This window comes from Poecilia latipinna, unplaced genomic scaffold (assembly GCF_001443285.1).
Source record: "Poecilia latipinna isolate Pla-1442-1.1 unplaced genomic scaffold, P_latipinna-1.0 Scaffold117, whole genome shotgun sequence".
Lineage (NCBI taxonomy): Eukaryota > Metazoa > Chordata > Actinopteri > Cyprinodontiformes > Poeciliidae > Poecilia > Poecilia latipinna.
Genome location: NW_015112733.1, coordinates 199,753 through 216,855, shown reverse-complemented (window position 1 = coordinate 216,855; position 17,103 = coordinate 199,753). Strand labels below are relative to the sequence as shown.

Sequence of the window (17,103 nt, the reverse complement as noted above, 5' to 3'; positions counted from 1 at the left end):
ATAATCTTAATAAACACGTCCACTCTTTGAATACCAGTGCGATATATATTGGATTATTTATTTTTGTATGTAATTCCCTGATATTTTTTTTGAGCCTGGTGTAGGGTTACTTTGTCACTGCATGTTTCTAATTCACACAAACTTTGCTTTATGCCTTTGGCAAATGATTAGATGTTTTTTAGTTTTACATTTAGAAGCTACACCTCATCCAGCAGCTAAAGTTTTCAATTAATTTTACATTAATTTTCCATCAAGGTTGTGGGTAACTATCCAAAAATTGGCTTCTGGCATGGCACATGTCTGATTATTATTATTTTGTAACTAAGATAAGCTTAATTTTGCATGAATTACCTGAATCTTGTAGTGGAACTAGAATTTTTGTACGACAAACAGCAATGTTCAGATATGCAAATTAATTCATACTTTAATCAAGAGACTTGTATGAAAGTGTAGATGTGAGAAACAGCATTGTAAAATGGATTTGGATGACATTTTTTTGTTCAAAGAATAAATTATATAAGTGTTTAACTTTTCTTGCACTTTTATTTGTTGTTTCTTTGTAAGAACAATAAATTTAACTAAATATGTTTGCAGAACAACTTTAAAAACATCTCAACATACAGAGGAATAAATCAAGAGAAGCACACAAGCGATATTTAAATGATCTGAGGTTTATTCTGCTCATTTTTATCAGTCTGAAGTTATTATGACAAGAAAACAAGCCAACATTCTACATCCAAGCAAGGCTGGGACATGTAATATGAAATCTGGAAAAAATGAAAAGACAAAAAAAAATCTAAGGGTCACTATGTACAGAGTTTATATATTTATATATATATATATAGAAAATTAAATGGCAATGACGTACATCACTTTAAATTTTAATATCATATGGCATCTGATGAGAAGTGAGTCAGAATATTTCCAAATGATCAATCAAACCCGAACAGATGAATTAAAGAGATTATTTGTAATGATGAGATTACAAAAAGGGAAGAAAACTTTATTAAATGTAAATGCAACAATGCGTGCTCTATTTCAAAAATATTTATTTTCTAATGACCTTTAAACCAGTGGCTCCCTTTTTTTTTTTCCAATTTCTAACCCACGAAATTGAATATTGCTGTTTGATATACACAAACTTAACTAACATTTAACAAGTGTAGCTACAAGACAGCCTTAACTATTGCACTATTTTTATCCATTTACAACTACAGATTTTATCTTTATTTATTTTATTATAACTTTTAAGGTAAAAAAAAATGGAACAAATAATTATTTTTTAGTTTAACTTAAAGTTTGTTAGATAATCTAAAGACCACACACTTGGTGTTTCAAGACCCAAATGGGGGTCCTGACCCAGACTTTGGGAACCACTGCTCTAAACAGATCAACACCGTTCTAATGTTATATGGATTGTAAAAATATTTTTAAATTTGTGAAGGAGGAAATGATGAAATAGTTCTCAGCCTGAACTCTTAAAGGATCTCTAAAATGTCTAAAAGTGAATCATACGGTACTTTTCAGACGTCTTCCTCATCTTATACGTGCGACTGGTCAGTGTAAATTTCGAACACGCTAAAGCACGTCAACTCACCTAGCTAGCAGTGCAGTTTATCATTAGTGTGCCCGTCTGTGAGAGACAGAGTGGTCTCTCTGTGATGTGTAAGCAGATCTGTTCATCAAAGATTCATCCTGCAGCTCAGTGGGACGGAGGCAAGAAACAAGCGGATGGGTTCGGATCAGACGGCCGCTGTGGATCGCAGCTCTTTGTCTTATTTGTGTTCCAGGTATCCTTGTTATTAAACATTAAAAACATGTTTGATTCTTATAATGCAGCGATTCACAAAAAGATTCACAATCATGATTAAACAACGTAGTTTGACATTTCGGTCACATTAAAACGTTCTAATAATAAATTTGAGCTTTGTATTATTTTTCTGAGCCAAGAGCAGTTAATATGAAATTATGTTATAATTTTATATTAAAATTATAATTAATTTTTCTCAATTTATTATTATTCCAGATTCTTTGGAAAATAACCTTATCGAATGAACATTAATAAACTGTTAGCTTTGAGGTGGAATATAAATGAAACAACCAGTGGTAGTTTCTGCCAAAACACTGGCAGAATATTAAAGGGCTAATTAAGAGGTCATAAGAAATTAATAGCTTGCCTGCAGAAGTCACAGGGATTTATGTCTATTTATTTGCACTGAGTGGATATTCACACAGAAACTGATGAATATTTACATGGGAAGACAGAGGCAGGAAGTGGTCTGCTATCAAGGACTTTCCTGTTGGAAATGAACTGACAGTCGAACATGCAGAGCATTTCCATAAAAAAAATGACTGTTTTATCACCACAGATGCTTTACATTTTCTGTTGGCTTTCCAGCAGGAAGATTAATAGTAGCGCACTTCCTCCAAGCGCTTTGCACTGCATTCAGTCATTAATTTGTGTGTAAATATTCACCAGCTTTGGGGTAAATAACCTTCTAATCCAAATGTAACGACCAGCTAATCAGGATTTAAACAAAATGAAGCGACTGAGATGGACATCTGCAGAAGGTAAGATACCAGCTGCTTATAACCTTCTAAGAAAACCCCGTCTTTGAACAGCTGAACGATCCTGCAACAGCACAATAAGTGCATCTGTGAGCTTGACGCTAAATGCCACGACTAAGACGAAACATCGATGGGACACTGCTCATTCTTATTGATGCATTGGCTGCTTATTGATTACAAATTATATATCTGAACTACTTTTCTTTCGATTACAGTCTGAAAAATAGACAATTTCATAGCAACGTCACGTTTTTCATCTACCAAAAAACTTAAATCTCCTACGTGACGCATCTTCCAATAATTTGCGGTTTTGTAGAAATGTAAGCATACACCAGCTGTGATTTTGACTTCGTGTTCTTTAACAAGTGCCTTAGCAAAGAAAAAGAAGAAAAAAAAGCGGGTCAGTGCATGCCAGAAATGCTTTGCTAAACAATCATTTGTGTCCATGAGACTTTTAGTAAGAGGTGTAGGATCACTCTGCTGTGTTTCGCCCGAGCCGAGTCTCAGAGCTTGTGTGGACAGGCAGCAACCGCAGAAGCGAGCCTCAGTTACTGCGGGGCCCCGAAGAGTGACACAACAGAGTTTCAGGAGGGACGGGGAGACGAGCTCTCCTCACCTCTGTCTGTTCGGCGTGGGGTTAAAGAATGGAGGAGGGAGACACTTTGGACCGAGTGTGTGAGGGCGCAGAACGCTCCAGGGAAAACGGTCCAGGTCGTCATTTTTTGGCTATGTCTCCTTTCTTCAGGATGATCTGCCGCTGCCAGGGGGCCAGCTTGGTCTCATCGTAGCCCATGGTCCGTAGTCGCTCCAGCTCCTGCTTCTCCTCGGACTCCTTTGCCTGTTTGGCCTGCTGTTCTGCTTTTCTACAAAGGTCACAAACAGGAATTAGGATGGCATTGGAATTTTGTCTAACAAAGCAGCACAATATTTTACCTACTTGTGCTGCTGCACATACATATCATACATATTCTTTTTGCTATGTTTTACACAATGACTGAATAGTGTCATTGTGAAGGTATATTTAACTTCAGGTACTCTTCTTTTAATTATTACTTTGTATCTTGCATCCATAGGATTAAAGTTTCCTAAAAAAAACAAACAAAAAAAAAAACCTTCCTGTTTCATTGCTTTGAATCTATCTGCCACTCAAGAAATGTGTACACATCTCATCTTTGTGACTGGAAATGTTCTTAAAATCCAATTTAAAGAAGGATTTTGTTGTTGTTGTGTAAATACAGCTCTGGTATATTATAAAACAATGTTCTGGACTGAAAAGGAGCAGGGACCCAGCCCAAAGCTGCAAATTAGAAAAAGTCTGATTCCTAGGATGCAAATGACAAAGAAATCAGGGATGAGTCGAGTCTTTTGCAAAGCAGCAGGCCACATTTCCTTCTTGTGGACCTTCTTCATGTCAGACAGTGCTGACTGAAAGAAATAGTCTTAAGCCAAGATGAACTCTTGAAGGCACTGAATCAGGTAGAATGAATGCGTGGATAAATCTTAATGTCAATAACTTACAGGCAGACCTCTAAATTAATTATTCATTGTAAGTTCCTTCTAATAGGCTGAGTTTGCAAATGACAGAAACCTACAACTCCGTGTTGTGCAAGTGTGCTTCAGAGCAATCTGCAAAGTTCACATAGGGAGGAACTTTAAGGCAAAGTTTTGTTCAACTTTTAAGATATTCAGCTGATAGTTCACTCCTGTAATAATCCTCTGTTATCCTATCCATAACATAATGCTGAAGGAAGTTTCCTACGATCAGCTGTGCTCAACCTGCTGTGCTGAAATATATCCAGATTTGATCTGGCATCTCAAACACCAGCTGAACTATTTGTTCTTGTGTTGTGAATTACACTGTGAAGAAACATCTGCATTTCTCTCAGTATTTGCAAATGTCTGTAACATTCGTTAATTGTGATTTATATAATAAGGTGATTATTTTTGACTCGACATTCAATGCGTCTACCCAAATTTGCAAATGAAAAAAGGGATTTCATTTGTTTTGTACCTCAATCCATTTAAATGGTTTATTTTGAATGTTAAAATCATTAGTGCGTGAAGCAAAAGAAACATCTTACCTTTTTTGTTCCCTGTCACATCAGGAGGTCAAAAACAAAAGAGAGAAGGCGTAAATATCTTGAAACAGTGAACAGGAATTATACAAGCTACATTAGCAATATCACGCAGACAGCTGCAGGATAAAGTCATTCTAATTCTGCTCAAAATTAGAATTTGGACTAGATATTACTAAAAACATGAACATCCTGGAGTTAGTCTTCAAATAAGGAGCTGTAAGCAGATTTCCATCTTTCCACCGCCTATACTTCCTGCCTCCTTACAGGGAAGCTGAAGCAAATTTGACTGAAATTTAGCAATGCAAAGAGAACAAGTGACTACATTACTTCTCTGCTTTAACATGAACGCTTAATGCAGCCAGAGAATGAGAGAAATCGTCGCTTTTTAATTTGTGTTGAAATTTAAAACAGACATCTAATGATGTCAGGATCGTCAGGGTTATGTTTTACTTGAATAGAGTCAGGGTACAAGGATATAAATAACATAAACAGCATTAAGGACCCTGTAATTTACATGCAGAGAAAGCAAAACGTATATTTCTCACAACTTAAAAAGAAGCAAGGTTGGCACTGACTGTAAAATACTTACGATGTTTTTATTTACCTGATAACTTCCCTTTTAAGGAGTTTGTTCATAACATTCTAATAATAAATGCTGTTGTGGGGATTTTAGAGAGAGGAAACAAACTCCTGAAGAGAAATAATCTTGGTTTCTTGTCATGCAAAACTAAAATTTGTAGAATCATGCTTTGTTGACTACGTAAATGCATTCACTTGTCATTTTGCATGTTGAATATTATTTATCAACTGTGTTTTATTACTAACCATGCTTTCTCACTTATCTTCTTGTTAATGCTAATGTGAACTGGCTCAGGCTTCTGACTGTGTCTCTCTTATTGATAGAAAAAGAAGGAAATTTAGCGATGCTAATTCCACGAGTGCAAGGAAAAAAAATCTTCACTCTGAACTTCATCTACAGAGCTTTATGATGCTGAATGAGTTGGAGAAAAAGACATTTCCAAACTGTGCAGTTTATTTCTCTGCTGTGTGATCTTTGTATATCTAACCTGTGTTGCAACTATCTTGGCCAGGTCTCTTGAGATCACAGGGAGAACACACGGCTGAATAATTAAAGCAAGCAAACGGATGGCTGAGCTCGGGAACAAAACGGGATTTCGTTATTTGATGTCATGGCAACAAAGGTTGCGATCTACTTCAATGAGGAAACTGGTGAAGTGAAGCGGCTACATATTGGGCTTTCAAAAATTTCCTGTGAAACACTGTAAAAAAAAAAAAAAAAAGACCAACAGCCTTATTACTCACCTCTCCTCGTCCATTTTCTTCTTCATCATGTCCCTCCTCCAGGCTGGCATTGACGCCAGGCGCTTTGCTTCCTCTTCAGCCTGCGAGGACACAGAGAGGGTCCGAGATGGGGGCAAAAAAACGGGGACCCAAATCGGTCAGTTGTGGCGTTTAAACTCAGACTGTATACCTCAAAACCACCCAACTATTTTTAAGGATCACCAGCCGTGCTAAACAGACGACCAGTAAAATCTCCAAATACACGTGACGTTCAATTGTTTATGAAGCAGTCATGTTTTTTTTTTTTATGTTTTTGGCGGTAGCTAAAAATTAGGGAAAAAAAAAGACATGTTGAACCTATGGGTAGGAAAACGGCAAACTCCAGATTTGATGTAGCTGTAAAATGAACAGAATCAAAAGTGATAACAAATCCATGAGAGCATCAGTGGTGCTGCTGAAGTGTGTATTTGCTGGTAAATCCCTGCTCCGAGCTGAAAGAGCAGGCATACACCTGCAGGGAGAAACAGTGCTGAAACATGAATCCAACGTCTATTCATAATTCCATGTACAATTTTCCTAAACAAAGGGCCATTATAAAAGACAAATTCTCAACAAAGCACCCCTCTTTAAACAGTTGGATAAATTTTCAGAAGCAAACACACCTCACAATGTCTACTACCTCTCGTCTTTTTTTTTTGTTAGGAACAAGATAAACGCTGTTAAATGATCACATCATTGCTTTGGAGAATGTTTGCATTGAGAAATAAATGTAACTGGATCCTTTTTTCTCTTTGCGTCTGTAGCAGAGGGTGGAACAGCAGGAAAGGAGAGGAGAGCGCAGCAGTGTTAGATTTCTCATCCTCGCCTGAGATACGTTACCCCCTTCCTTTCTCAACCCTTTTACTAGAGGATTTCGCTGTAGCTATGGTGACTCCAGGTAACATTACCTGCTTCGTGAATTTTTAATAGTTCCCTAGGGAATTATTGCAAAGAAAAAAAAGAAGCTGTTAGAAATCCTTTTTTTTCTTTTTGAATTTCTAATTTGATCAAAATAAAATAAATTGGTCAAAGGTGAACTGTGCTAAGACTGGACACAGCAGTTTATTTGTGCTAGTGGTTTCAGTTCTGATTTTCGTATTAGTTCAATTTAAAATAAAATGCATATAAAGTTAAAGTCCGCATGTACTAATAAGAGTCTGTCAACTTTCTAATGTTTAAGTCGTTAAACTTGAACTATGGTAATGTTAACGTTTGTCTTTTGGTGCACCAATTATCTTGGGTTAACACAGAAAGTCAAAACATCTTCATGTCTTCCTTCATCTAGAAAATGTGTAACAATTTTGTAAACTTTATTTTCAACACGTGCTGGTCTTTGGCGCCAGTACTTGGATTTCTTTTTAAGTCACCAGACTTAAAAAGAAATGGCTGAGCTCTGGAACAAAACGAGATCTGGAACCATCAATAAAATTACCCCTACTACTTGCACATCGAACGTGAAGAAATATTGAGGCATTTGAAAATACGGTATGAGTTTATGGGATAGGAGTTCATAAGCCTCTTACTTCTTCCTTTTTGAGCATGTTAAGATTATTGTGGTACAAAAAAGTCTGTCTTTTGCATTCCTTGTTTATGTGTGTGATTTTATACTTACGTCATGTTTGAAATAAATAAAAAATAAATAAACTTAGTAACTTGCTTGCAACTTGCTATTTATTTATTTATAGAACTGATCTCAACCTTTCTGATGGTCTTTCAAAGATTTTTTTTCTCTAGACATTTGTGGTCTTTTTTTTGTTTTTGTTTTGTTTTTTTAAGAATTTCCAATCCAATAGAAGTTGAATATTCTCTTTTGCTAAGGGACTTGAAACCTTTTTACCCATTTTGTTAGTTGAATCAATGGAAAATCCCAAAGACAGAAAAATATAGACAGAAGAACATACACTAAAATATTAGTGTAGCTGACAAAAAAAAAATCTGTTTGCTGAAAATTTGGCCTGGACTAGATGCGTTTCTGAGGTGCATAGGGTCTTTTCTTCTCCTCGTGCCTTTTAGTGGCTAAATACGATGAAAGGATCACTCTTCAAAAAGTAACAAATACATTTTGTCTTTGAATAGGAGCCTTAAAAACTCAAACTCACTCCTGGACACCAAGCAACTAGCTGAGGGACAATTTGGAGGTGTGCAAACTTCAAGCTTCCCAATATTTCTTTTGAATATTTTAGATATGCACAACAAAAATATATATTTGTGAATAGGCAGATTTTCTGCAAATAATTTGGAGTTACGCTCCAAAGAAAAGTCAGAGAATCATGAACTGCAACTGGGCAGGGATCGACTTTAATCGTCTTTTCTTCTGTTTTATAATTGACCTACAACTTTGATCTATAATCAATATTCTGTAGCACTTTATCACTCAAACTAATATGGATTACTATAAGTACAGACTCTGTAGGTGTCGTAATCCTTAAAATCAAGCAATCAGTACATGAACTGATGAATGTGAAAGTGACTCCTTAAAGTAAAATGGGCATTCGTCAACCGCCTGAATGACTTCCTTTGGAGCTGTGAGGTGATGAAGATTCACAGTAACCTCCTTATGGCTCCTGTAAGCCATGGATAGCATGACAGCAGGTGGCACTAAGAGGGTTACATGAAGGTAATCTTGATGCCACAGAAAAGACACTATGAGAATATCGAAGCCACTGGCAGATCTCTGGAGGACTTCACACGGAGGAACCGAGTGTCTAAAGGGGCTCTGTCGCTGGAATCAGACTGGGGTCTGAGAGGGAACTGAAGCCTGGTAGGCAGAGCTTGGGAAAACGATTTAGAACTTGTACAAACACAAACATTTTCTATAAACTTTATTTTTGACAGTAACGTAAGAATGAGGTAAAAACACAATTCAGTTCCAGAATGTGAAAAAAAAAAAATCTGTGAAACACACCTTAATATCAGAAATACAGCAAAACCCATAAATACTAAGGGATTTGTGCAAACTTCACATTTGAATGTTCCGAGAGTTAGAGCATTGAATATGAAATTCTTGTATTAGCTCAAAGAAATCTGTCATCAAATTTTAAAGAAATTCTTCCCTACCACAAACCACAAAGTGCTCTTAAACCATGACGACAATATCCGAGCATCAAAGTAACAACCAACTCATTGAGCAATTTCTATCAGGAATAAAATGATATGGTCTTTATTGTTTTTTTTTTTTTTTTTTTTTTTTTTTTTTTTTTAAAAAAAATTTTGAACTTGATATTTCAAAACAAATTTTGAACTTTGTCTTTTTCCGATAGAGCTTCAGAAAAAGACAAAACCACAAAAATGTGGACAATATGACAAAAAATAAAAAAAAAGATTTTACCACACAGATTTTATTGCAGCTACGCTCATTGTTTCACACCTGGTTTGTAAATTTCTGCAGGTGGATTTTATTCGGATTTATCGCAGAGTTCACTTTGTTGTCCTGAAAGTTGGAACTCAGACCTGGAAATGATGCCACATCAGATCTCTTCACATTCTAGTTATAAGTCAGACAAACAGAGATGCAAACTACTGGTAGAAAAATACACTGATAAACATGTATTTATCTCCATTTTACTACTTCAAACAGTAAAGAAACATGTTAACAAGTGGGGGTTTTAAAGAACCTTCTGATGCCTCTGGTGAAATGATATAAAGAAAACTGTCAGATATGCTAAAGAATAATTAAATACCTTCAACTTGACCTTCACTATGTTTTTTAAACGTATACTTGATGTTGAACCTGAGGCTGATTGGAGAGCTGCAACTTTCCTTTCTGTAATCCAGGGGGTTTATGCTCAAAGTCTGGCTGGGAGCTCAGAAAATACAATTTCCAATTTCAAACACAATAAACTATTATTTTAAACTAAGCTTGTGACTAGAAATAAAAATAGTGTCAAATCACAATTTGACAATTCTGTCAAGGTGATGACCTGTTTGGCTGTTCTGTACTATGGACTTTTTTTAGTAAAACAAGCAAGCTAATATGTACTTAATGTGTTCAATGAGTGTTATTCCTATTATTTCACAAATTACAATTGTTTTCATTAGTCATTAGTCATGTTGGGAAGGATTATTTTGAAAAATAGAGCATGGCAGAGCTTCTCCTGTCAAATGTGATCACTGGATTATTACTGAACCTCCTCTCAATCATGATTGGACAAGGCATTTCAGCAGTCAGCCAAAAAGCCGCTGGTGTTTCATATCATTATATATCATTATATGGAATAACAAGAGGGGCCATTGATGGCTCAAACATTTATGTCTTGCGACTGATGGAAGAACTACAATAGGACAAACTATTCACCACAGAGAATAAACAAATCACATTTTTAAATGGCAAATCTCTTCTTTAAAGATTATTTTGAGATCATGGCTTCATTTAAAGCTGCTCTTTATTTAAATGTTCTCACTTGAACTCAGTTCAGAATAAATCGTCAGCTCTGTCTCTCAATCAGAGCATATACAAATGGGAATGTCAGCACAACCAAATGAAGGCTATTTGCTGTAGTTTAATCCCCTCGGTGACACAGCCTAAATGCTAACGCTCCTGATTAGTTTCCCTTTTCAGTAGGTTGAACTGTGCAGATTAGCCTCTCAGGTCCAGCACCATCTCTGGTGGTGGACACTGCAGTTAGATGTCAAAAAGCTCAGCTTCCTTCTCCTTCCAAAAGGCAAAGCTTCGGTCAATGTATCTGATGATTTCCTCATTGCTGAACTCTTTGAGATCATAAATAACTTTAATCGCATCCTCAGAAGTTTCATCTCTGGGTGAAGCTTGATCAACGCGTGGTTCTTCTGCGAATCTAACTTTCACAGGTGGAAGGTCTTTCTTTGGTTCTGATCCTGCATTGTCCATGGAGGTCTGTTTTGCCTCCACTTTTGTTGCACTTTCGGATTTCAAGTCCCTCTTCGATACAATCCCAGACTCATTTGAAGGCATCTGCCCATTGGTTGCCACAGTCTCTGGAGCATTGGCCTCCAACAAAGTTCTGTTGTCAGACACACCGTTCTCGGCAGCAGTAGGTGATACTGATGGAGGAACATCTAATTGGGAGGCTGGCGGAGATGGTTGTGTTGTCACTCCAGATGTTGTAGACTGTGGATTTGGAGGTGGGGGTGGAGGACAGGCAGGTGGAGGCGGGGGTGGGAGGGATTCATGCAGTGCAGACATTTCAGGAGATACAAAATTTAGAGATGTCGTCATCACACCTCCCCCATCAGCCACGTCTCCAAAATGCTTGACTTTTATGTCCTCAAAGCCATCTGCCCAGTCTCGTTTCCCACTCTCGATTTCCACCATCACTTCCTTGTGAAACTGTCTTATCACTTCCCATTTGTGGCTGCCAAGGCGGTCGAACATCTCGTAGCACATGAGGTGGCGGAACTTCCGCTCCCTGCGAGACATGTTCATTTCCAGTAACTGGAAGTACCCAAGCATGAAGAGGTCAAGGGTTAAGCTCTCATAGCTCACAGGGGAGCCATTGAAGTGTGGCAGGAAGTGCTCCGGCCAGTAGATCATCTGGGCCCGGCTTAGCCGCCGGATCTGCCGTGACGGGACTTGGCTCATAATTGATCTCCAGTGGCCAATCAGATTGCCAACCACTTGCTTTGACTTCATAAACATAATCATCTTATCATCTTCACTGTGCACTTCATCACCCATTTGAGCATTGAACTGGCTGTAGTCCTCACAGCCCACGTCCAAGTAGTTTCCCCTCCTGCCTGTGTGTTTAGTCCAATAAGATTCTGAGATGGTATACTTCCTCCAGTGTTCAAGGAACAAAAGGACGATCCTCTCTTTCCTCATTTCGATGCACTCCTGGACATAGCTTAGATCAGTCTGCACCTCCAAGCTTCGTTTTAGGTGATTGTCAGTTAAAACAGGGTCTGAAGAAAGAGCCTGGTTGAACTCTTTTGTTGGAGCCATTGCCTCAGAGGAGACATACAACGGAGAAACATAGGTTTTGGTAACAACTGGTTCTTCAACAAGTGGTAAGACAGATTCTTCTACAGGTGGCAAAGGCCCATTGCTCCTATAGTCAGGAACTGTAGTGGCAGAGGAAGGAACACTGCTATTGCTGGTTGGCTCTAGACTATAACTTGACACACTAACCACTGGAAGTGACATCTTGCGTTTGTAAACCCTATCAGATGGGTCATTTGTAGACTGTGTCTGAGTTTGAAGCTCATAATTGGCCTTCAGGTTCTTCACAGAAACTCCACACTGCTTTATCTCCCTTTCCACGTCTTCTCTTGTTGAGAAGGACTGGGATCGCCCAATGTTCCCAGTGCCAACAGATGTTTGACACTGGCCTGCAGTAATATTCTTTGCTTCTTCTTGAGAATTTCCGGAAAGAATAAAATCCAAGATGTCTATCTCCTTGCCTCCAAGGGTGGCAAGGAGGATCGCCATGCTCTTGAGCAGGGTGGAGATTTTGCTGCACCAGGCTGGGAGATCTTCAGCTTGCCCATGCACTTGTTTTGGATTGACTGAGAAATACTCCTGATTAAGAGCAGCAGAGACCGGTAGTAGCTGGTGAAGCTCTCGCTCCAGTTCCTCCAGGTCCTTCTCAACTTCTGACATCTTATGCATGACCTGCAGGTTCTCGATTTGTTTCTCAATTCGATTTAGGTCAGCTTCGGTCATCAACTCCCCAAACGGGCCTAAAATGGCATTGTGGACGTGGGAGAAGTGCCATTCCTGAGGTTGGTAGTGTCCACTTGACGCAAACTAAATCAGAGGTCAAAGGAGACCGACAGGACAAGAGGAAAAAAAAAAGAAGGAAGGAGGGTTTCCTTCAGCAGGATGTTCCTTGTTTCAAACACGCTTCAGAGCAAATCCATTCCAACACACAGGATTTACATGGATTTAGTGGTGCAATGGCACAACCTCATTACAGGCATTAAAGTCTGTGCTGTAATTTAGAGTCAAAGCAAACAGAGAAACCATTGTTCTTTTTGAATGAACCAGCAAAATTAAGTGCTGAACTGACCATATTTGCCGAAACTCAAAATCAGCTTTGAAGTTCCCACGTCTCTATTGCTGTCCTTCGGGACATTGTACACCTATACAAACTATTATTCTAACACCTTTAAATCCTATTTGGGCCCTTGCTACAGGTACAACAGACACATCAGTCCTCCCAGCAACGGAGAGGACCGTATCAGGTGTGTGAACAATGCAATAAAGTTAAAACTGCTTGTATTGGTCATTGCCTAAGGAAAAAAAGATTACTCTGCAGCAAAGTGTTATCGGCAACCCTGGTAAAAAATATTTAGAAAGTCTTAAAATCAAATGAAACGAAAGCAAAAACGAAAGACAACAATCCTCAACTTTTAAACTATTACTAAGCATTTTTTGTACATAAGCATTTTATCATTGTCAAAATGCTGTTTAAGGGACTTTGGTGGCACTATTACTGGTTGACCTGTAGTGTGAATGGGGCCCATCATCACACCACTGAATCTGCATGTAAGGACTTGAAGCCACAGGAGGCCATCACCAAAACACCAGCTCACACTGTGTATAGTTTGGTCAAGTGTCTTGATGCTGTGATGGTTGATGTAGCCAAGTTTTAATTCACTTCACTTCAAAATATCTCAGCAATGTCTGAGTAACAAAAAAAGTCATGCAAAAGTACAAAAAAAGCAAAAACACTATGATAACTGGTAAGTACACGTGTTAAGGCTCTAAGCTTTGTTTTAATTGTTGTTTGTGAGAAGACACATATGGATTTATTTAATTAAACCCTGTAAGATAAAACTCTCATGCATGCATCACAGAATGACATTTAAGTGAAATTTCTTCCTGCTGGATTATGCAAGAGGCAAAAGTGGCAACCTGTGCTTGCAATTAATTATTAATAAGTTAGAAATAATTAATTTGTATATAACCAGAGTCTTTGTTATGTTATCAGAGCCTAGCAAGTGTACAGATTGTGTCTGTATGACTTTCTAATCAGTACCACGTCTAATGATACTTAAAGGTAACACAAGTTAAAGCTACTGAAGACAAAAAGATAAATGCTGAATGTTATCAGTTGAGAGGAGATGTGTGAAAAGATCATTTAAGCTGGAATCTGCTTTAAGAAGTTTCAAAATGCCTAAGAGAGGCAGTCTCAATTTCCAGCCCTGGCAGACCAACGTTCTGCTACTTTTAGGCGCTTCTCTGGTCCAACTCACATGAATGAGAGAACTATCTGTGTCCTCAGCTCTAGCCCAGTCCTGCTAATGACCAATGAGTTGATTCAGGGCTTCTGAACCACAAAGATATCCACAAGTTTCAGGACAGTGGCCCCAAAGGGATAGAGTTTGAAACTTCTGGTCTAAGACAAAACCTTTTCTTTGATGTTAAGAAAGTAGTTTTTATCTCGATTCAGTTACACTCTTCATGCACAAACAAAAAAATTATCATAAAACATCAAACATTCAAAGTACTAGCCATCCCGTTTGCATCATAGTTATATAAAAAAATGCCAATCCAATTTTATTTTATTTTATTTTTTGCATATTTCAAATTTAAGAGACCACAAAAGGGATAGCAGAAACACATCAACACACCTGTCATCTGGGCACAGTATCCTGCCACAACACCTACCTTGCGTTTGTGCTCTTCCTCCTCCTGCATCTTGGCCTGAAGCTTCCTCACCATCACCTGCCTTTTCCACTCGGGGATGGCTTTCCCCTGCTCGTCATGAGTGGGCACCAACGCCTCAATGTCGGCGAGGCTCGTCTTCCTTCCCGACTCCGGCTGCGCCGCGCCAGCTCCACCGTCCCCATTGACAACGGAGTTGGAGGGCAGCTGCTCGTAGCTCGCAGAGCCTGACATGTTCCTGGGACCAGTGGGGCTGGGGCTGGGGCTGGGGCTCGGGGTGACGGGTGGGGAGGTAACAGGCGGGCTGGACTGTGAGGGGGAGGGTGGCTGGGCGGGTGGGGTGGGTGTTTGGGTCTCTGGAGGTGTGGTGGTTCCCTTAAAGGAGACGAAGACACCTATTACACATCACAGTCATCCAAAGTAATTGTAATATCTGTGACTGAACTGCTGGAGTCTGTGGCTCTGCATCGTCCACCGTCTTGTAAATGAATTCAAAAGCGCCAAAAGGCTTTGGACCTACATTGTTGCCTGTCGTCCCCGTGTTGGAGAACACGGTGGTGTAGCCTTTACTGTGAGGCGTGGGCTTGAGGCTCTTTCCGGCTTTGATCTCTGCCAGCAGCTCTGAGTTGTCTCCGGTGGGGGACATCATGTTGAAAGATTTTGTGCCTGCGGACAAAGGGAGAGCGCGGACGAGTGAAACCAGGTAGAAAGACGGACGAGAGTGAGAGACAGATCCACTAAAGAGAAAAGAGACACTGGATGGCGTTTCAGAACTTAAATATTTTATCCAATCAGGCAGATAACAATGTTGAACCGGAGCGTGTTGAACAATGATGGGAGGTCAGTCGGGTCATCATGAATAAGCTGGACATGCATATTTGTTTACAGAGGTTTGCATTTATACTCTATGTGGGTCTGCTTGAGACATGTCTGATTAGATCACTGTTGCCTTAGCAACACCTGGACCAAGCTTGGATTAAAAGGTAACCATAACACAAAACCTGGCTACAAACTTCTTACTTTATCCCTTTATCTGAAGAGATACAATCAGAACAAAGCTACAAAATACACAATGTTCCTTTTTTTAATACAATGCATTCAGCTTGCTAAGGGCTTATAGAAGAGTTTTAGAGAAATGCCCTCAAGAAGGATATCAAAGTTACCGAATAATTATTTTATTCCTGTTTTCAACAGCAGTGTTTTACATCTATTGTGCTTTTTTAGTTCGAGGAAAGAAATTAATCTCCCTCTTTTATCACCTCACGCTCTACGTATGTTGGGATTTCTACATTAAAGAAGGCATTTTGACTCAGTTCACAAAGTGAAAAGAAACAACAACAATGAATTGTTTTGGACAAGCTACAGCACTGGTTTAATTAGAAATACATGAGCCAATTGGCTCATGTATTTCTGACTAGAATAAGGCTAGAATAGGATGATTTTCCACTAGACTTGCAACATCGGTGACAAGTCGTTTGGAAACATCAAAATCCTAACTTGCTCAGTCCATAAATGCGCCACACCAGGCCGTGCTAACAACAACGCTATGTAGTTTGGAAGCTGAGAAGAAGGCTTGAAGTTATCTATTTACAGTTTCAGGGTGTTAAAAAAAGATACCAGAGGAAGAACAAAAGCTGCAAGAAGAAAAGGGAAATATTTTCAGCAGAGGCATGCCAGATGTTAACAGGGCACTACAACGCAGAAATAAAACAGGCTTTGTTTTTAAATGTTTTCAGGTAGGAAAAATAAACTGTCCACCACATAAAATTGGCAAAGGAGTGAAGTTATGTGGGGACAAATTTACTAGATAAAGCTGATCTCATAATTTATAAGTAGATCTTTATTTATTTGGTTTTTAATCTCTGCTTCTTTTCAACACAATAGATTTGGAAATGTTGGCTAGCTGCTGGAAATCTAAGTTGAGGTAATAATTTACATTCTCAAGGGAATAAACACAACTGTGCTGTTACAATATGTTGCTGAAGACTTGGAATCACTTTGTATGTTTTAAATAAGCAAAGTCCTGCTGTACAGGGACACTTCTGTCACATGAGAGGCCTGTGAGAGCAATCTCACCACATTACGAATAATAAGAACATTTTATTTCCAGCAGGAAGGCTGGAAATAAATATTTTTGAACACTGCTCATGATAGTTCTTAAAGAGAAATTTGAATCAGCTAAAATGATTATTGATAAGTCAAAGCTTAACTAAAGCCAGATTTCAAAAAACAACCACAAATTTTTGATCGGTCCATCTCTAGCTTTAATCAGAGAAAAAAAAAAAAATGATAGAAATGATAAGAAAATGCATGTGTAGTAAAGTTGTCAGTTGTCTTAATAAAAAAAAACAAAAAACCTTTGGATTCATCTTTCACTGAGACTAATCCGTTTGTGGTGAGAGAAAGGTGTATTCACGGTAAAAATAAAAAACAAAAACTTTTACAAAACAGATTTTCTATTGCTTTATTCTTGTGCATGTTTATAATCTAATGATTATATCAAATCAATCTTATCCTTAACTATATCGAAGG

At 38.5% G+C, this 17,103-nt stretch overlaps 1 protein-coding gene across 5 annotated transcripts in view; it reads right to left on the bottom strand.

The window, feature by feature from the left end:
• Positions 1–655: 655 nt before the first annotated feature.
• The window catches only part of espn (espin), a 54,409-nt gene continuing 37,961 nt past the window's right edge, over positions 656–17,103 (bottom strand). For 3 of the 5 annotated variants that reach the window (XM_015028180.1, XM_015028182.1, XM_015028184.1), the window contains 5 exons: positions 15,092–15,237; positions 14,575–14,946; positions 5,970–6,049; positions 4,650–4,670; positions 656–3,431 (listed from right to left, as the gene is read on the bottom strand). In XM_015028180.1, coding sequence (XP_014883666.1) covers positions 3,284–3,431; positions 4,650–4,670; positions 5,970–6,049; positions 14,575–14,946; positions 15,092–15,237 — 767 coding nt within the window. In that variant the 3' untranslated portion in view covers positions 656–3,283. The remainder of the gene's footprint in view (positions 3,432–4,649; positions 4,671–5,969; positions 6,050–14,574; positions 14,947–15,091; positions 15,238–17,103) is intronic. The other 2 variants (XM_015028183.1, XM_015028185.1) reach the window with 1 other exon arrangement.